The sequence below is a fragment of the Theobroma cacao genome, chromosome 3, assembly GCF_000208745.1.
Source record: "Theobroma cacao cultivar B97-61/B2 chromosome 3, Criollo_cocoa_genome_V2, whole genome shotgun sequence".
NCBI classification, from domain to species: domain Eukaryota; kingdom Viridiplantae; phylum Streptophyta; class Magnoliopsida; order Malvales; family Malvaceae; genus Theobroma; species Theobroma cacao.
Window position 1 is genome coordinate 16,572,224 of NC_030852.1, and position 20,962 is coordinate 16,593,185.

General features: G+C 37.5%; 2 protein-coding genes across 7 annotated transcripts; one reads left to right on the top strand and one right to left on the bottom strand.

Moving 5' to 3' along the window:
• On the top strand, positions 735-10,803 carry LOC18604574. Of its 5 annotated transcripts, none has more exons than XM_018117669.1 (13): positions 890-1,192; positions 1,923-2,138; positions 3,158-3,352; positions 3,430-3,770; positions 3,943-4,174; positions 4,403-6,093; positions 6,718-6,936; positions 7,035-7,172; positions 8,155-8,389; positions 8,473-8,532; positions 9,393-9,464; positions 9,561-9,702; positions 9,955-10,803. In XM_018117669.1, the coding sequence occupies exons 1-12, from the start codon at positions 890-892 to the stop codon at positions 9,660-9,662; spliced, it is 3,804 nt and encodes a 1,267-aa protein (XP_017973158.1). In that variant the 3' UTR covers positions 9,663-9,702; positions 9,955-10,803. The 5 variants fall into 5 exon arrangements, 4 of the variants coding, with proteins under 4 accessions (XP_017973157.1, XP_017973158.1, XP_017973159.1 ...); XM_018117670.1 differs by having other exon boundaries at positions 10,054-10,803; XM_018117671.1 differs by having other exon boundaries at positions 9,873-9,956.
• LOC18604575 lies at positions 11,144-20,450 on the bottom strand. Of its 2 annotated transcripts, XM_018117667.1 has the most exons (16): positions 20,178-20,445; positions 17,416-20,052; positions 17,197-17,325; positions 16,925-17,116; positions 16,783-16,835; positions 16,365-16,647; positions 16,098-16,221; positions 15,804-16,013; positions 14,483-14,596; positions 13,498-13,694; positions 13,166-13,381; positions 12,763-13,038; positions 12,529-12,676; positions 12,309-12,442; positions 12,058-12,144; positions 11,144-11,975 (listed from the first exon to the last, which is right to left on the bottom strand). In XM_018117667.1, the coding sequence occupies exons 2-16, from the start codon at positions 20,050-20,052 to the stop codon at positions 11,889-11,891; spliced, it is 4,887 nt and encodes a 1,628-aa protein (XP_017973156.1). In that variant the 5' UTR covers positions 20,178-20,445; the 3' UTR covers positions 11,144-11,888. The 2 variants fall into 2 exon arrangements, 1 of the variants encoding a protein (XP_017973156.1); XR_001927162.1 differs by having other exon boundaries at positions 12,529-12,663; positions 17,416-20,450.

Sequence of the window (20,962 nt, forward strand, 5' to 3'; positions counted from 1 at the left end):
AGGCTGTTCCCCCATTCACCCCTCACCTCACGTGATGACAGGGTACGGACGGCATGGATTAAGCCCCCTACTTCCTAAAACTAACCTAAACCCCTTTTCTCTGCTTAAATTAATCACTTCATTAATGCTGGTCCACAACGCGGGAAATTTAAATAAACAGAGCCCTCCACTCTCTTCTTTGGCGCGTAAGTGCCACCGTTCTAGCAACGGGTGCCAGATTATAGGTAGTCCGTTCCGGGCTTTTGTTCAGAAAGACATCAATATAATTATAATTATAATTATAATTATAATTATAATTTGGGTATGTTACCAGAAATTAATTTTTAAGTATTTTGATATTTCAATTTTTTAAAAAAAAGTTAGCCTAAAAATGTTGACAAAGTAATATTCTTTTTTTCATTATTTTAATCAATAATCTTTCGTATATATCATTACATTACACCATGATAGAATGATGAGATACCAAATGCCTCTCTTATGTTGCAGCAATTAAGAAAAAAGGGAAAAAGGTGAGAATAATCCAATATCGTTGGAGAATGAGAAACCCGTTTTCATGGTATGAGGTCAAGCATAAATCCCCCCGCGGGGGCGCTTCGAATTCCGTTTTCACATCCGCCAAAAAAACAGCGACTTCTCTGTCCTCCCCGAAACGCTGTTCGGTAGAACGTCCCCATCATCCCTCCGTGGCAATCTCATATTGTAAAACACCAAATAAACAAAATAAAATCTGATTAATTGAAAAGAAATTATATTAAATTCCCATTGTTCCATTCATAACAGAAATTTGAGTTCTCCCACAAGCTTAAAATCCAAACTCCCTCCCTTGTGCAAAACCCTTCCCCCTCTCTCTTCTTCATGTTGCCTTCTTTTGGCCGTGGTTTAGCACTGCATGGGCGGTGGCCGCGCTCCAAAAGACCCGCCGGACAAGGAGGAGGAGCGACCCTCACCGTCGTCGTCTCCATGGCTGCCTCCTTCGTTGGCCGGTGTACGGCTCGCCGATGCTCCTATACTTCTCCTGGTTTACTTCCATGAGGCTATACGCACAGAGCTTTCTGAGCTACGGCGCGTGGCAGTTGCTGCTGCTGCGGATGAGAAGAGTGAGTCACACTCGCGGGAATTTGCGGTTGAGCTGTCTGGAAGGTTCGAGTTTCTTAAGCTTGTTTGTAAGTATCACTGCGCTGCTGAAGATGAGGTGAGCTCTGGTATTTGCATTTTTATTCTGTTTGGTATGCTTGCCAAGAAAAAGGAGAAACACCGGAGTCCTCCTTTTCAGATAAAAGGAACAAATAGCGTTCTGTTGTCCTCTTTGGATAAAATCTTTGAAATTTTCCTTTTCCCTCCATTTCTCAGAAGCCAAACAGAAGGCTCTGGATTTTAATTAAATTATTTGTTACAGATTCTTTTTAAATTTTACGATTATAAGATGATCAAGAATTTAACTGAGGATTATGCAACAAACACTCTTTTTTGTTCAATTATCAATTATAAACAAAAGACTTTTTGTGTAACCACAACATAAGTTGACTTCTCACATCTAATAATTCATATGTATCATCCATATAAAAATGGCCGCTAATTATTTAAGTAATAAATTCAGATAGTCAACTAGATAATGCATTTGAATGAGGCCAGTTTCATTTCTATTTCCTAGAGTATTGAGCAAAGCTTTATATAAGTAGCTAATAAAGAATTGATCCTTAAACTTATTAAGAAACCTTACTATTATTGTTGAATCATTTTGTTGGTTTCATACTCTTCAAACAACTTGCTCTTTTTGCAATATATTTCATAGAATGTGTCTATGTATTTGTATGTATGTATGTATGTATGTATGTATGTATGCATGTGTGCATACACATGGATGTATGAGTTTCTAATAGACATCTACAGTTCCATGAGTATCAATGAAAAATTGGTGGCAGGTTGTCTTTCTAGCACTGGATGCACATGTTAAAAATGTGGCTTGTACATATTCGCTGGAGCATGAAAGTATAGACGATCTCTTTGATTCTGTTTTCTGTTGCTTGAATGTATTCGATGGAAGTAAAAGTACCTCCAAAGCATCGCAAGAACTCGTATTTTGCATTGGCACCATCCAGTCTTCTATTTGCAAGCATATGTTGAAAGAAGAAAAGCAGGTTATTCTCTTTTTTTTTGTCATTAGTTATCCTATTTAGCTTTTCCTTTTTCTTTTTGCATTGTTACTTTTTCCTTTCTTGAGATATTTGTACAAGTAATAATTATTATGCTAAAACTACATATTTTTACTCTTACTGATTTTAGGTTTATAATGTGGAACTAATTTAGATGAGAGAACTTTACTGTCACCATATTTAAATTCTCAAAAAAAGAAAAACACAAAGAGCAGATACTTAGATAGAGGGTTAAGATTAAATGCATATATATAATAATTTAGAGGATAATTCTACAAACAGTGGTGGAGGTTTTAAACTCAATATGTAGGTTTAAATTCATGCCATGTGTCCATGGCTGATTGTAAAGAAATTATTAGCCTATATTTTTATAGAGTTTAAAAACTTCACGAACTGTTTCATACATTTGTCACATGCCCATCTGACTATAAATAAGGAAGTCAAAACAAGTTGCACCAAGTGAGGACAATTGTGGTTTTCCCTTTTTCTGTTGGTCTACGAATTGCATAACGGCAATTTCTACTCAAATACCTTTAACATTTGTAATTAGATGTCCTTACCAAAACTAGCATGCAAAATAAGGAAATCACTAGTCTATGAATAAGCAAGTTCTATGTCATCACAAATGTTTAGCCTGGAAAACATGGCAATATTGATGATTAAATGGCTTTTGTTTAAGTTAGCATGTCTTTAAGGCAATTGGCAGATGTGTAAACAGAGGAGATTAGAATTAGAAGAAATAATGAGGGATATAAATGACATGAAATTGCAACCTTCTCCTTTTATGCTGCTGTGTCGCTACTTCGTTTCTTTATCTTTCAACTTTTAGCACAATACTGAAAAACTCTTTAAAGATGATACTCTCAAAATATTTAAAGTAGAGTGTAGGGTAGTTTAGTAGCAGTTACAACAATTCATTCTTGATATGCTTGTGTTCTTTTTGTTAAACATGTCAATACATACTTGACTAACCAGCATGTTACAATCTTATGCACTGCTTGCAGGTTTTCCCTTTGCTGGTAAAGCAGTTTTCTTCCCAAGAACAAGCTTCTCTGGTGTGGCAATTCATTGGGAGCATCCCTATAATTCTGCTGGAGGATTTTCTACCATGGATGATCTCCTTTTTTCATCCAGATGTGCAAGAAGAAATTACAAATTGTATAAAAGATGTTGTACCAAAGGAAAAATCATTGCAGGAGGTAGATCCCTTGTTAAATTCTTAACACAATTTGGCTAATCTTGGTGATGGTAACAAAATTAAAATCAATTTTTGAAGGTGGTAGTATCCTGGCTTGGTAAGAAACACCAGACCACGTTTGGGTTTCACACTGAGCTTGCAAAAGGAGTTCGACCTCTTGATGGACCAGCCACTATCAAAGGCAAATTCAATTTCAATTTCATTAAGAGGCCTCTTGGATGGAAGAAGGTGTACTGTTTCCAAACAAGTGTTGGAAATAATCCAGTTGATGGTCTTCTTCTCTGGCACAGTGCCATTCAAAAAGATTTGAAAGAAATTCTACTAGAGCTGCATCAAATAAAAATATCAAGCTGCTTTCAAAATATAGATTTTGTTGTTCACCAACTGAAATTCCTTGTAGATATCATAATCTTTTACAGGTAATTAATATATTTCCTGAAACATTTTATTTTGATTTTATTTAAACTTATTTGACCAAGGTGCCTACTTTAACATCTCTGTCTTTGCCAGTGAATTCCTCTATTTATCACTCCTTATATATTTATTTTAACAGCATGTCTAAACTTTCAGAAGTTGTTTTTTTATTTGCAGCAATGCATTGGAGAAGTTCTTTTACCCTGTCCTAGTTGATGTTTCCAACAGTCAGCTGTCTCTACCCACCCAACATCTCTATATTGCGTGTCATATTGAGCATTTACAGTACTTGCTACACTATAATGATCAAAAGGGGTGGGCAACAAATGAGTTTGCGGAGAAGCTGTTCCACAAACTGGAGTCCTTTGTGATGAATGTTGACAAACAATTTGGGTTACAAGAAAAGGAGGTATAAATTGTTTATTTTATCACCATTCTTATATAGCGGAAGTAAGACAAGATGAGCTCTATTGAAGCTAGGGTTTTCAGTCATGATAAAGTTTTATCTCTTGGTTATTAGATAGCAACCACATTTCCAATAATAGCTTACTGAAGCTTTGTCTGAATGACTGTCATTAACCAATTACTACAAAATGTTTGCCTCATTGTCCTTTGACACTTTTCCAGTTTTTGTCAGGTATTCTCCATTATTAGCAAGAATTGCAGCCAAGAAATGCAGCAGCAGCTTCTGTGCATGAGCCTTCATGTGTTGCCACTTGGGTTGTTAAAACTTGTGATTACCTGGTTTGCAGCTCATTTATCTGAGGATGAATCTAGGTCCATTCTGCGGAATATAAACCAGGGAAGTTCCTTGGTCAATAAATCTTTTGCATCCCTCCTATTGGAGTGGTTCCATATAGGTTATTCAGGAAAAACCTCAGTTGAAAGTTTCAGGAGGGACTTGGAGAAAATGTTCAGCAGCAGATGCTCTTTTCTTCCTGAGCCGATTAAGGAAGATGCTGAATCCTCTTGCTTACTTTCAGATATGTTACCTTGTAAAGGACCTAAATCTGAGCTAGTTAAACCAGTTTTTGTCAACAAGGAAAAGAAGGGTTTCTCTTTTTCTTCTGCTGACTCCCATGGCATTAAGCAGTTTGATACATCATACTGCAGTGGAATCAATCTGCATATATTTTTTCCCAAAACAATAAGGGCATCATACTCTTTTTCAAAATTTCCAGGTGAAAAGAGTTGTGTTGATTCTGCTGTTACTGAACCATTACCAATGGATCTAATTTTCTTCTTCCATAGGGCTCAAAAGAAAGATTTAGATTACCTTGTCCTTGGTTCAGCTCAGCTGGCTGAAAATGTTGGGTTTCTCATGGAGTTCCGCCAACACTTCAATTTGATACAGCTCTTATATCAGATCCACAGCGATGCAGAAGATGAGATTGCCTTTCCAGCTTTGGAAGCAAAGGGGAAACTCCAAAACATCAGCCACTCCTACACCATAGACCATAAACTGGAAGTTGAAAACTTCAGTAAAATATCCCTCATTTTAGATGAGATGTATGAATTGCACATTACACCTTCTAATGGTGAATCAAAGACACTGGACAGGGTGGTGAGGCACCAGCAGCTCTGTGTTAATCTCCATGATGCATGCAAATCAATGCATAAGTTACTATCTGATCATGTGCATCGCGAAGAAGTTGAACTTTGGCCCTTATTTAGAGAATGTTTCTCCCTTGAGGAGCAAGAAAAGATCATAAGAAGCATGCTTGGAAGAACAGGAGCAGAAATATTACAAGATATGATACCCTGGCTTATGGCATCTTTGACTCCCGATGAACAGCAATCTGTTATGTCCTTATGGCACAAAGCTACAAGAAATACAATGTTTGATGAATGGTTAGAAGAATGGTGGGAAGGACATAAAATAGCCAAGGCAGCAGAGGAATCAACTACTCCTTCTTGGACAACAGATCCATTGGAGATTATCTCAACATACTTGCCTAAAGTCCTTGATGAACAAGAAGCCATTTGTGACAATTTTTTAAGTGCTAATTCCATTGGTGCTGATATTGAGCGGTTAGGAATGTCCAATTTAGATCATAAAGCAAAGGCTTTTAAAGGAGATGAAAAGTTTTCTGAATGTTCAGGACTGTTTAGTAGGAGCAATGACAAGAAAAGCAATGAAGTAGCTGATTGGATGAACATGACCAACAAACCATGTCAAAATTTTCAAGTGACTGAGAACTCTGGGCAATGCAAGCATGTCCTGACAATGAGTCAAGAAGATCTAGAGGCTGCCATAAGAAGAGTGTTCTCTGACACATCCTTCGATCCTGAAAGGAAAGCACATGTGATGCAGAACTTGCTAATGAGGTTGGTAGCAAGCATTCCTTATTTATTAAATGGTATCTTATCTTTTAAATTTTTAGGATAAGATTTGTGGTCCTTGTTGGCTACTTTCAGAATTATCTAAAGGTACAGGCACTTCTTTCACCTATATATAATTGGCTTGGCAGACTGAAAATCCTATCTGCAAAAGCCTATCATCTAATACATTAGTCTCCATGTCAAACCAATTAATTCTTGTTCACAACTTTGCTCACAGCCAATTGGATGAATACTTAAATTAATTTTCACAGAGGTAGGTTTGTGAACAAATTCTGGTAACTCTAGACATCAAGAAGCCAATGACAGGAACAAATTACTAGGATGTGCATTGGAAATATTACTGCCAGTATTAGGGAGATGGACAAATTTATTGACTGAAGTGACTTTGATTCCTAACTTTCAAAAAACAATTGACTCTGATTCCTTGGGACTAGGTGTTTTTGAAACCATGGCCTGGTAGTAAGGATTCTTGCTTAAATGAGACAATATGCTGCTAGAACATATAACTAACACCAGACATTTTATTTTTGTATCTATTTTTTCTTTTTTTTGGTGCTTATATGTTTTCTATATGTTCATAGAATTTGACGCTAGTTTACACTGGTTCAGCCGTTGGATTCTTAAGCAACAGGTATATAATTTAGAAGTAAACAAATCACATAATGGAGGAGAAATTCCCGGTCAGCATCCATCTTATCGGGACCCACGAAAACTAGCTTTGGGTTGCAAACACTACAAGAGGAACTGTAAGCTTTTTGCTGCATGTTGCAACCAGCTCTATACATGCATTCGTTGCCATGATGAGGTGGCTGATCATTCATTGGATAGGTATTCACACATTACGTCAAATACTTGCTGTTATTCTTTAAAATTTCTTGGTTTTCTTTCTCCTCATCACATTTTTGCTGCTTCCAAAATATATGCAGAAAATCTGTCACAAAAATGATGTGCATGAAATGCTTGATAATTCAGCCAATTGCATCCATGTGCTCAACCGCTTCCTGCAATGATCTATCCATGGGAAAATATTATTGCAGAATATGCAAGTTATTTGATGATGAAAGGTGATGTACTTTTTAATGGTTCTCATGTAATGTTTTCACTTTGTTGAAGGTAAATTTTAAAATCATTACTGGACACCTAAATGTGATGCAACAAAACTCTAAATCTCTTTATTGCCACCATGACTTATTAGCTCTGCCTTTGTTCAGCCAACAAACTTAATAGGTAAGAATCAGATATAAGAGTATTGTTCCATCATGGCCAAACTGGCATTTGAAACATATAACTTCTGTTTATATGCTAGAATATGCCCTACACAAAACTCCTATGCAAAGGTAATCCCAATGCACAATTAGAATTTACTTTTGATGTACTTTGATATGCTTTTCTCTAGTTTACTTTACAATTTTAAATGCTTGTTCTTAATATGCAGTCATTGGTGGGTTGTTGATTACATTTGCAGTTACTGAACATTCTCTCTTTACATAAATGAATGAACAAAAGTGAATTGATTACAAATGTTTGAGATTATGACATTTTAAGGATGACTATGTTATACACATCCAACTGTCAGAGAAGTGGTTTTGGACAAGTTGATTTTGTAAACATCCTGAAACATATACTTAATGATTTACTGTATTATATATAGCTGTGTAAAAGTCATTGTTCATCGAGGACCTCATTAAGTTTTACCAAGGGATCTTAGAACAATTTCTTGGAGCAGATGTAAAAGGAATCGAGCATTATCCACTGCAAAATCCTAATAACTTAGGCTCCTACTTACATAAATGAAAAAGGACAATACTAGTTCAGAAATGAATATTTTAAATAATCAAACAGTTGAAGGTATAAACACTAAAGTATTATGGTCATTCTGAATTCCAAATTGTGTTATTATTTCAATTATTCTTCCCTCAATTTCCCGGATGAATCTTTATCTAGGGAAGTTCAAAGCTTCTGTGCAGTACCTATCAATGTAGATGTAGAGGGTTAACTTCTTGATTCTACATTTACGAAGTGTTTAACATGGAAAAATTTCAACAGGCAAATTTATCACTGCCCTTACTGTAATCTCTGTCGAGTGGGGAAGGGATTGGGTATTGACTACTTTCATTGCATGAATTGCAATGCCTGCATGTCACGATCTCTATCACTGCACATATGCAGGGAAAAGAGTTTTGAGGACAATTGTCCTATTTGCCATGAAGACATCTTCACCTCCAGCGCTCCAGTAAAGGCACTTCCATGTGGGCATTTAATGCATTCAATTTGTTTTCAGGTACTTCTGAAGCTCCCTCTTTTTCCCCTATAACTATCACCCATATTCAGCCAAATATTATTTGCTTCTCATGCTGTTGCTAGGACTATACTTGTACACACTACACGTGCCCAATCTGTAGCAAGTCACTTGGGGACATGCAGGTCAGTTACGAAATTGCTTCTCCTTATCTCTTATCTCAATGAATGTTATTGTAATAGTGCTGAGCTGACTATGTCACACTAATCATGTCAGCAAAAATCTATTCTTCTTTCTGAAATTACCTTTGCATTTGATGCAATTTTTGGAAAGGAATTCTTATGGTTTCTCATACTTGTGCTTCATTGATGAAAGCAGTTTTAGCTATGGTAATTCTTCCCTAAAGTGAACCTGTTTGGAATCAAAATCATCTGCTTAATGCTTAAAACAGATTGTTTAGAGTTAAAACATTTCTGTAATTACAAATTATTTATCCTGCAGTTACTACCTCCTTGCTGGTCATTATTTCTTTGGATGCTTGGCAACATGAAAGATTATCTAAAAGAATTTTTTTGATTACTGCTTCAAGATATCTAAGTAGCCAAACTTTTCACACTATGATGGTGGACTTCTAGAATCAGCAATCAGTCCCTTGCTAAATCGATGAATAAAGAAAACTACAGATGCAAAAATGCCTCTCCTCTCATGCATAACAGATTGATCTCAAGTTTCAGTTTCAATTAGTCTTCCCTTGGCACTGGGATTATGTTAGTACTATTGATAGATATGAACAACACGCTAGCAGCTAAGATGATTGTAGTTATTCAATTTCATCACCTTGGATTTCCCTTGACTTGAACTTTTATCTGGTCCTTACTTTCTTTTATTTGCTGTTCCTTACTTTAATGATAACAACAATAAAATTGGAGATTCAGTTTAGCTGTTTGTTTGATTTGATTATATCAAGTGCATTGGAACTGCTCTAGTTGATGACTTGATGCTTTGGGGGGTTCAATGATCCTTAAACCTTAAGGATGTTTTGCAGGTCTATTTTAGGATGTTGGATGCATTGTTGGCTGAAGAGAAAATCCCAGATGAATATCATGGCCGAACTCAGGTTGGTCATTGCTTTTTGTCCCGATCTATCATACTGACTCTTCTTCTAGTGGTATGGAATATATGTTTTGACTAAATACAATACAAATTATTCCAGGTCATACTATGCAATGACTGTGAAAAAAAAGGAACTGCTCCCTTCCATTGGCTATATCACAAATGCTCAAACTGTGGCTCATATAACACCAGGGTTCTCTGACTCTGTTCCACCAGATGATTGTTTCTCGAGATATAAGAAGGTGAGTTTGATAAAATGGACACAGTTACTGTCATATTAGTTTCGAAATCAGTCAGAATATTCAAGATCTTAATTTCTCCTCTTGTTGTATATCCATTTGATATTTCTACCCTGCATTCTGAATGAAACCATTCTTGCTATCGAACTATGCTTAATCAACTGCATTTCCAGATTCTGCTTAAAAAAGAATGCCCAGACTTTCCTGGTGGGAAAGGATGTTATCTGTTGTATGATTCATGGCATTATTTGTCAGGTTGTTTGGTTTGATGGTGAAGAAAATGATATGTTTCTTGTGCTATAACCTGGCAAACGTATAGTACTACAAAAAAGTTGAAAACACGTTGGTTAACAGCTAGGGGAACCCAGAAACTGTTGAATTGCCATTGGGCCGCCATTATTGGTGTTATCGTTATATGCCAAAAGGATGTTGAAGCCACAGGATTTCCAAAATTTTCTCCTTGAGAGTCCTTGTAAGAAGAGCCATAACCAACATTATTATTGCTATTCTCGTAAGACTGCAAAGCAGACACTACTGTGGTGTAAGGCTGGAACTCAATTGAGGAGAGGAAGAGCATTAATAGTGATAGGCGGGGCCATGCAGGTCGTTAGGCATGGAAGAAATCTGATGCTGTTGCCTCTACATCTCAAGGTGTGCATGCACTGCATGAAAAGATGACCCTCGAGCATCCACATGTCTCTGAGCAATGGCTTGCTACTTGATAGAACACGTGGCCTCACCCTGCTGGGCAGGATCCATATTCTTTAATATCTTAAGAATGTGATCATGGCTGGCGGACAAGGTGCAAGATCGCTTGTGGTACTTGCATGCAGCGCAGGCACTGGTGGTGCCACCCACCATCCAAATTATACATTAACAGTATACATATAAGGAAATACTTCTAGTGTGTGTGTGTGTGTATACATACACGTATATACAAGTAAAGAGGCATCAATGGTCAAACTCGGGCGAGAGAAGTAGCACTGTAGTGAAAAAAAAGGAAATGTGAATGAAAGGGTAGGAAGAGAGGAGACTGTTATGACTATGCCCCTCTCAATTCCTATCCTAGAAACACAAAACAATACAAGTAAAGAGTTACACCGACCCAGCAATTTGAAAAAAAAAAGAAAAACGCTAGTTTATTTTCTCTCTCCCCCAAGTACAACAGTAATAATTAAACATGTAAAAAAGGTAATGCTAGTGATAAAACATGGAATATCAAGGGGTGGAAGTGAAGCAGTGCATGTTTTTCTTTTCTTTGTATACCTTTGCTGATGGATAATGGAATACAGATTACAAAGATGAAAGGCTTTGCGTCACATGGCATGACATGCTCAGACAGCACTGCAGATATTATTATAATATCAAATAATAACATGCAAGTCTGAAATTCTGCATCAATATAAAAGCAAAAGGAGGGAAATTGGGATTTGGGAGAGAGGACTTGCAAGTAACTAGAATTTTTCTTGAGATCCGACAAAAAATCACTATGTAATGTATGTATGTATGTATGTATGTATGTATGTAACCCCATCAGCATCAGCATCAGGATTCAGGTTGACAACAAAACTTCACTATAAGCTGGAATTTGAAGAGTAGAAGACCCTAGGGAAGGTCCCCTGATGTTGATCTATACAGAACCTCTGTCAAATATTGGGGGAAATAATTTTGGACAGAAAGACAATCTAGCACAGTTTCTGAATCTACTAACTTCCCCCACTTACAATTGCTATATCCTCCTGGCAATGATCTTCAATGCATTCATTGGCCTGCCAATCACATACAATTTTTCTCAACCAAATCCACCTTATTAATTGGGAAGTATTTCGAGGCAGGAGTATCAATAAACCAACTTCATGCTCTTCCATTATCTGATTTCCTCATAATTTAAAACAAAATCTCTTTCCTTACATCATTTCTTCCCTCAAAAGACCACTTTCTCCTACCAAAAACTCGTTGAATTTCAAAACTCTTCATTTTTATATCACATCTCTGTTTTTGTAACAAAACTTCTCAAACTTCCTGTTGAACGAATTTTGCATGCTTTTACTGTATAAACTGCAATGGGTGTAAGCTGCAATGTGACTATGAACAACACCTTGCCACCAACAGCAATCAGATGCCAAACCCTTTTTAAGCTCAATGCTATCCGGTGTATAAATAATGTGACAAGATTCCACCAAAATTTGTTAATTTACAGCTTCAAAGAAAAGAACCTGTGGTTGCAAGCGCCCTTGTTCACACATTTTAACAACATCAGCCCAGCCACCAATTACCTGGACATCAAAAATCAGATTGTAATACCAGAAATAAGGGAATAAATTGGATATCATACTTGACAATAGAACACAAACTGACCTTTACAGTTTTGTCATCATACTTTATCCATCTCTCATGATCATGACTATAGGCAAAACAATGATAATGTTGCCCATAATAGCAAACCTGAGAGTTTAAGAAGAAATGTGAAAAACACAACAAAATCAAACCTTACAACCAATATGCAATAATCACCTCTTTCTTCATTTTAAATTTTGTGTTCACAAATAAAACTCAAACACACATACACAAGAGAGAGAGAGAGAGAAAGAGAGAGAACATATACATACCACCGAGACTAGGTGATGCTTATTTTTTGGATCTAGACCACGATAAAGGACACTGATATCTATTTCATTATTTAAGGCAGCCAGTGTTGCTGCTATGTCATCAGCACATTCACTTGTATTCTGCCAACCAAGAACTGCAAGACCAAAAATGATAATGATTTTAAAAGCATAAACTACTGATTAGCTAAGTATAAATTCATTTAACAACTTCAAGGACAACCTGTTGTGAAAACATGCGGAGGATTTGAGAGAATGTGATGGATACAGTTGAGCCTCCGACAGCCACCAGCCTCTGGATCACAAGCTAACTGATGGTTCCTCTCAACAAGATTTAAAAGCTCATCAAAGGAGCTTTCTGCACACAAAACCTGAATGACAAACAAATTTGGTAGGAAGAACCAAGAAAAGAATTTAACAGGAATTCTAGCACAAACTTTTTTGTAAAGGATGATACCTTCATAGTTCGCAGCGCACTGGCATTTATATTATGAAAGAAAGAAGTGTACTTCAAACGTCTGGACTCCACACCACACTTGTAGCAATTCATTCGTTCAAAGATATCCATTCCAAAAAGGGAATGCACCATACAAGCACTGTTTGCACAATCCCAAGAGCCTGTGCAGTTGCTGTCCGCAGAATCAGCATTAGAAACACTCGAACCAGAAGTAAAAGATCGATGAAGGCAATCAAATATTACAGCCAATACTTCAGAAGCATCGTTCATCTGAGCCTGTAAATTGCTACAATTTTGTAAGAACTTTCCAACACAGACATCCCTCTAAAATCCTAATTTATAGCTAGTGATGAGAAATCTACTAGTTAGGAAAGCCAAGCTGTAAAATAAAAACTGAATTTACCTCTTGGAAAAAGTTACTATCTGGATACAAGTTGCTAAGAGCTACTCTAAGTGATGTAGGGGCAACTGGTTCTCTCCGTGCATCAGTAGATGAAATGTTCAGGGCAGAGAAAATTTCATATAGTGCACAGACAACACATGGATCTCCCACATGAACATGATCTGATGTTGATCTCCGCAAGAATTCATCACGAAACCGTCTCAAATGCCACAAGGACTGAGCTTATACCAAAGGCAACAAACAATTTAGCAAGAGAAGATTTCATATAAAGCCAAGTTCAAAAATGGTGGGCTGTAAGAGACCATAAATCACTCATACAAAGAAAAACCAACCTGTATTATAACATTCAGAAAGCAATTGTATTCACCAACTTCATTCTGCAGGCCTGTACCAAGCACATCAGTTTCATTCAAATTTTCACTTGAGACCTCATTTGGTGAGACACCGTGGTTATTTACTTGCAAAGGTACCCTTGGTGCTGTTCTCAAACTTGAACCCAAGGGCATTTTTTGTTGTGCTTGGTATGTGTCTGAAAGATGACATAACACCAGGTTAGAAATCTGCTGAAGTAGCCAAGCTACTCAAGGTAAGTGATAACTAGGAATTAACACCAAGTCCATGCTTAAACAATTTGCCTAATTTCCTGGCCAAGCTGCTATCAATCCTATAGAAGAATGGTATACAACTGAACATAGAAACTACAGTAGTAGATACGTATACAAAGAAAATTGCAATATTTAGGCTTAAACTATATGGAATCCAATTCATACAAGTAAACCTTCTTTCAGCACCTACTGAAGCATTCATGTTAACATATACATGCAACTACGCAATAGACTACCAAATACACTGATAAACACTCGCTAGGATTGAGCCAAAACTACCAAGTTAAATGCTGATGCACAACATGGCAGTTCTCATCCAAAACATTTCAAGCATTAGCCAATCAGATTGAGGACTCCAATACTTAACCCTTGTAACAAATACCCAGTAAAAGAACTTTTGTCCAAGTTTGTCTCAACATAAACCTTATAATAGCAGTTTATAATGAACGCAAAATGTTCCTTAAATAGATGAAACCAAATTTTTTTTGCCACTCAAAAGTTCACAGGTGAAATCATTTTACAGTTTGTTCATAAGATATTATGGAGAAAATGAGTGCCCAAGACAAATCACCAAACATACACTAAAATGGTTCTTTTAGGTTCACCAAGTACAACTAGTAACTTGTTTCAAGACACCAATCCCAAGCACAACACTTGTAAGAGTAGCATAAAGATATGAAGCATGCATAAATAAATGCAGTCAGAACATTACCAAGGCTTTGGCGAACAGCCTGCTTAAGGTCAGCTTGGAACCTTTCTTCATCATCTTCCTCAGCTTGCAGTTGTCTTAAAGTCTTTGTACCACCTTCTACAGAGATAGGAGCAACTAATTCCACAGAAGTACCCATATCAACTTAGTTCCAAAAACATGGACAAAAATCTGATAAACAACTTACACTATAAAACTTAAAACAGTAATAATAGTAATATAAATTTACACCGACAGATGGCCTGTACCCATTATGGCATGGAGATAAAAAAAGCATGGTCAATGGAGGAATCAGATGCATATGTTAAGGGCAAACTGCAAAAAATGATATTAACAATGCACTTTATTTCTTGAATTCTAAAGCTTACATATGCTTTTCCCCCTTATATATTATAGATAATAAGAAAACATGCGTGTAATGGGTTAACGTAATATAACTGCTACAGTTTACAAAATTAAGCAGGAATTTGTAATTTTCCAAAATAAAATGTGGTAAGTGTAATTTCAGTACAACCTCATGGTGAACTTTCTAGATTTACCAAATACTATGACATAGTAGTCAGAACAACATTTTGAATAAGCGAAACACTGAACGGGGTTTGAACAATGGCATAATACACACAGGCAACATCAGAAAAGAAATTTCACAGAAAATATGCCAATAGCCATGAGGACATGTGTAGACAGGATATCCAGTAAATTAAAAAACTCCAGCTCAAGCACCTATTGGTCAAAGCTTAGATCTAATGCAATATCAAAATATCACTTGCTTCAATATGACATCACGTGACATGTGACACAAGAGTAAATGCAGAAACAAAGAAGGCACTTAGAAGATGTCTAAACTACTTTTCGAATATTAATTTTACATAAACAAGGGAATATTATATGCCAGAGGAATTTCTCAGATGCCAAAGTCAAGTAAGCATTCAATGAAACAAGAACCAAGTGGTATGTTACTGAAAGATATAATTCCTGTGGTAGCATAAACGCATCCAATAATGTGAACAGTTCAATGTCAAGACATTATCAAGAAAATCCAGCAATTTGTTTCAAGTTTTAAGACATCCATGCAAAATTCATATTGAAGAAAGTAAATTTAATCTCTCCTTTTTTTTTCTTCTGTCACCACAAATTAAGTGAGGAAAAAAAAAAAGGACAACTGACTGCTTCCACAGTTTATATCTGAACCCTCTTTCAATCACCATAGAACCATTTGTCCATTCATACAGACCTCTTGGTTTGTAAACATTTGCACAGAGTTAAGCAATGCAAAATATAACATTCTAGAACATAAAATGTACAAAATGTATGCAAAACTTACCACTGTCCATGGGGAAACCATCAACGTATCTAACTTGCTCTTCCACATTGCCATGAGAGCTTCCAACTTGAATGCTTTCCTTTTCAGATGGAATGACTTGATACTTTCCATCAAGAAATTTGTTGGAACTCTTATGTCGTCTACCTCTTCTTCCTGCCCGTCGATCACCAGGAAAAAGAGCATCCTCTGGGACTGCACCATTAGATAGTCCTGCATAGCATAAAAAGATTATGAGATCTACCAAGTACTACGGCACACACTAGCCTCTTTCACAAACCTTGCTATATTGCTAACCTTGTTTAAATTTTGCGTAAGTGCCAGAAGTATTCGAAGTCACTGCCACAGCTGAACCATTTGCAGTGCTCAGTGGTATGCTATCCAAATTGTCCGTGACTCTGTTACTTATTGCCAAATGTTCCTGAAAGGAAAGTTTGTATAGTTTTTGGATTATCTCATTATGCTTCCTCTAAAAGTAACAGCATAAAGCACATCTCAGCACAAAAGCTCTGACCAACCATCTCATCATGTATAAAAGGAAATAGTCAACAATGGAATGCTTACCTGAATATCTAGATCACTGGCTTCCCAGTAAGCATCACGCAATCCATTTGCTGCTATCTCTTCAAATACTTGATTAGTTTTTTTATGTTGCTCGGCAAGGTGCTTCTGCTTAGCCTCATTCTCAATCCGTCTTTGATACTCCAAAGTCTCTTCAAGCTTTCTTTCCTCTGCTTCAAGCTCAATTTTTCGTCTAAATTCCTCTTCTTGTTGTTTTAAGTCATCACTATTCACAGAAACAACTTCAGAATCCAGATGGTCACCATCAGAAGCAACTGCAGAAGAACTGCAAGAAAACACACACGAAAATGTACATTAATATTAGACTACACAAAAAGTAGTACTAGCACTCGTGCGAAGAGCAGAATGCTTTAGAATAGATAAATGAGAATCTGCAAAGACAGAACAGGAGGAAACATACACTTGCTCAGCAGTCTCATCATTAAGCATATGCTGCTCATTTGCACCAGAAGCCTGAAACAGTAAGAAAACATTAGACCTGTGTCATGGAATATGTACCTTAAATAACTTCCAGCTGAATATAAGAATTCGGTAAACCATACCTTTGAATCCTTGGATTTTCTGAGCTCCTTGTTCTTTTTCTTATCCTTGCTTTTCTCCTGAGCATGTCTCGAATTATCGCTTCCCCCCCGACTACCCTTCTTAGAATCACATGCAAGCTCAGCTAAAAAAGCTTCTCTTGCAGCATCAGACTTCTCAGTGGCATCTTTCTCAGCCAGATCCTCCAAGTGTGCCTGAATTTAAAAATTTTAATCAAGATATATACATTGGTCTAGAAGAACATCACACAAAGTTCAACTAGTTTAATACAAACCCTCAAGTATGACTTCACTAAAGGCAGCATTATTAATCGATAATCATGTGCAGATGCAGGCTCAAGTTTGAGTTCCAACTGCTGCATCCCAGTAACATTTCGCATAATTCGTGCATCAATTTTGCTCAGCTGCTTGGCAAAAAAAAAAAAACAGTTAAGAACGGCAAGTTAAGAATCAATTCTTTATATTGAAACTTGCAACTTAAGCAAAAGACAAACCTCTAGTGATAATTGTTCCTTCTGCCTCTGAATGGCAACTTCTATGCAGGTATCCACTTGATGCAAATAATCCTTAGTTCTCCAGTCATCACCTTCACCAGATTCCAAGTCACATAACTGAGAAGTCACACCAGCATAAGTATCCTCATAGCCAAATTGATTGACATTCAGTGCTTCTGCTTCTTTTAAAACATTTGATATAGCATCTAACTCAAATCTACTGCTGAGGAACATAACATCATTCTCACTCTCAATAAGTTCCTCTCTTCGCTTTCTGAGGACAGATTCATAGCTTCGATAAACAAAATCAGTTGCAGTCTCCCTCTTCTTACCTTCTTCAAGACAGAGATCCTCCACAGCCTGCAATGCTTCCTCATAGCTTATATGGTCACATTTTTTCTCACAGAGACTCTGTAGGTGATAAAACTCTTTCTCCAGCATCTGAAGAATTTCCAGTCCTTGCTGTGTTTTCTCTTCTTTTTTGCGTATCCATGATGCCAACTGATCCCCACTTGAGGGGCCTGCAAAGATCCAGGACAGCAGAGCATCAGCATCCTGTACAAACCCATAATTATTGCTACCGTTAGCATTTGCAAGAGCAGCCTCTTGGATTGCCACATCAGGCAATAAACGTTCATCCAGGAGGAGACATGAAGCATCTCCATTAAGAACAATCTTCTCTTTAACCTCAAGAATCTGACTGGCTCGATTCACATCATCCACAGGGGCGGTCTTCTCAGAGTATCTAGTCAAACCACAAGAATGAGATAAGTCCTGCAAGAATTTGAGGATTTTTCTAAGCTGCATAGCTCCCAGAAAACAGATGCACATGGGAGTTTGATCTACACCATGATTCAGAAGTTGAGATCCAGAGACCAAACTCTGCAACTCATCCATTGTGAATTGTATCACCTTGTTAAGATGGCTTGCAGCAAGGTACTTATGTCTAATAAGCAGTTCAAAAGTAGCATGAATTCTTTCAAGCAACTTTGCGCGCTCAGCATCATCCACTGTTGGCCAACTATCCACATGGGGATATGCTACAGAACCCTGGTTTCCATCACATTCTTTGCACTCAATGCTAGAAACTTTGTCACAATTTTTGCCCTCTACGCTAGTACAATTGTATTGATCCCCCAAATGTTCCTTCTCAGGAGATGAACTCCATGCATCTTTGAAGCAATCATCACACTCCTCATTATGGTTATCTGAGTAGAAATCCTCGGAAAACTCTGAGTCCCGGCATTTAGACTCATTCCCAATCATTTTAACAGCAGCAGAAATATCCAAAGGATTCCAAGAACAGTTAAGGAGCATCTCAATCCACTCACTGTCAACACTCTGTGGCAAAACGGTCTGCATCTTTGGCATGAGGTTACCCATATGTTCCTGAACAACATGCTGCATATGAGACTCTGAAACTGCAAACTTCTCACTACACCGACAACAAACCCAAAATTTCCAAGTCTTATTAAGCTCAGCAAATGCTAAAGCCTCTGATAAAACCTCACTCGCCAACCCATCTTTCAACAAACCAAAATACTCCTTGAGATCACTAACCCTAATCCTAAGCAAATCTTTCTTTGAATCAACGCTCATTGAATTCCAAAAGGATCGAACCCAATCTTTCCTTTCAGCAGTAGAACCAATCTTCCTCCTCCTTTCCACTCCTCCTCTTTGTCCACTTCCTGATGTCAAATCGAGTCCATTCCTCTCTCCCTCGCTTTGCAACAGTGCTGAAGAAGCTGCCTCAGATTTCTGCTGCTGCAACAACCTAGCAGCAGCAACTCTAACCTCAATCTCTTTCCTCCTTTCTTCCGGAGTCTTTGTAGCTTTCTTAATCTCATTAGGCCTTCTCGTTTGCACTAACCTAACCTCCATTGGATCCTCAGTTACTCTCCGAATCGGAATTAACCTAAACTTCTCTTCTCCATTCCCTAAATTCTTCATCCACGTAGAAATAGAAGCGATATTCGATTTCTGAATTAACGACCTAAGCTCACTTTGCACGTGCAAAATCCTTGCCTCCGCCGTTGATATTTTCTGTTGACTCTCTTCTTGTAAGCTTTCTTTGGCGGGATCCACCGGATTCTCAATGGCCAACGCACGTTCGCATTCTTGAACCACTTCTTCAAACTCTTTCCCATCGTTGGCCGCTTCATACAGTAAATTAGCATAAAAATGAGAAAATTCGATCGAGTTGGGAGATAATTCCACGGCTTTTTTTGCCGAGTCGATTGCATTTTTCAAATGCCGGTGTTTGGCGGTAGGGTCGTCGATGATGGAAGCCACTTTCACGCATACCGTGCCTTGAACGCGGTGGATTAAGGCCGCGTGAGCCGAGTTCTCGTGACAAGTACACGATTCTTTCATCAACCGAAGCGCTTTCGTGTGGTTGCCACGTCGGAGAGCCGTTAGGGCTCGCTCGCACTCAATCTTAACCGCCGCATAGGACGAGGAAGACGAAGCGTCAGATTCAACGGCAACAGCCGCAACCTCGATCTTGGCATTATTCCCAGTCAGCTCGCGTTCAGCTGAATCGTTAATGACATCCACCACCGTTGTGGCAGCCACCGGCGGCGGCTGCGACGACGGTCGTTTAGAGCGTGGAGCAGCGTTCTTCTTTTTGTGCCCCATCTAATTTTATCTCGAGCGAATCAACATGCATAACATATCATATATATTGTGTTATCTGTTTGTTTCGAGGGAAAGAAATTGGGATGGAGAGAGGGAGGGGCGAAGAGAATAGCCAACGGACTTACTGGAAATGTGCGGGGTAAAGTTGGAAATTCAGAGGGGTAAAGGAGAAGGATCGGCGACGAAATCGAAGCGAGGAGCTAAGAGTTGGGGAAGAATCGCTGCTTCTTCTTGTTGGTCCTGTGAGTGAGCGTGACGGACAGACAGGCACCTACCCATGGCAAGAGGGTGAGCGTGAGGCGTCTAAAATGGGGATTAAGCAATTGCTTGTTTTGATTTTCCTTTTTTTTTTCTTTTTTTTTTCCTTTTACTTGTGGGGGTTTTTAGGGAAAATGTTTGGGATTATTGGGGATTCGGATCATGGCTTACGGCCGAAACTAATATTAAGATAAAAGGTAAAAAAAAATAAAATAAAAGGGTGAAAGTGTGTTTCACACCAAAATGAAGGGTAGGTAGGTGTAACTTGTAAGCAATTCTACCTTTTAATCTGTATTAGGAAATAAAAAATATATATATATATATATATTAGCATAAATATTTTTAATTAAAAAGAATATTCAATATTTTCTTATCTCTTGCCAAATTAAGTGCATCTTTATGTTTGACTCTTTGTGTAGTAATTGTATAATTGAGAATTTTGTAAATCTTAGTATAAGTTTAATATGAAGGTGAACTAACTCAAAAACTTGTCCTACAAGACAGGTTATAATTAATAAACATAAATATTTCAGTACATAAGATTTTATAGGTTAGATATGATCACATGATATTTTTACTTCATACGTTAATTTTAAATGTAATAAAAAAATTTTAAAAAATTTAATAATTAAAATTTTTTTTAAAACATTAT

Excerpts from the sequence above, each read along its gene's own strand:
- LOC18604574 (XM_018117668.1), top strand. The coding sequence starts at position 890 with ATGGGCGGTGGCCGCGCTCCAAAAGACCCGCCGGACAAGGAGGAGGAG. Across the intron at positions 2,139-3,157 it reads TGTTGAAAGAAGAAAAGCAG|GTTTTCCCTTTGCTGGTAAA; the intron begins GTTATTCTCTTT and ends CACTGCTTGCAG. Across the intron at positions 9,465-9,560 it reads AATATCATGGCCGAACTCAG|GTCATACTATGCAATGACTG; the intron begins GTTGGTCATTGC and ends AAATTATTCCAG.
- LOC18604575 (XM_018117667.1), bottom strand. The coding sequence starts at position 20,052 with ATGGGGCACAAAAAGAAGAACGCTGCTCCACGCTCTAAACGACCGTCG. Across the intron at positions 16,222-16,364 it reads CCAGTGATCTAGATATTCAG|GAACATTTGGCAATAAGTAA; the intron begins GTAAGCATTCCA and ends CTTTCCTTTCAG. Across the intron at positions 12,145-12,308 it reads AGCATCACCTAGTCTCGGTG|GTTTGCTATTATGGGCAACA; the intron begins GTATGTATATGT and ends TTAAACTCTCAG.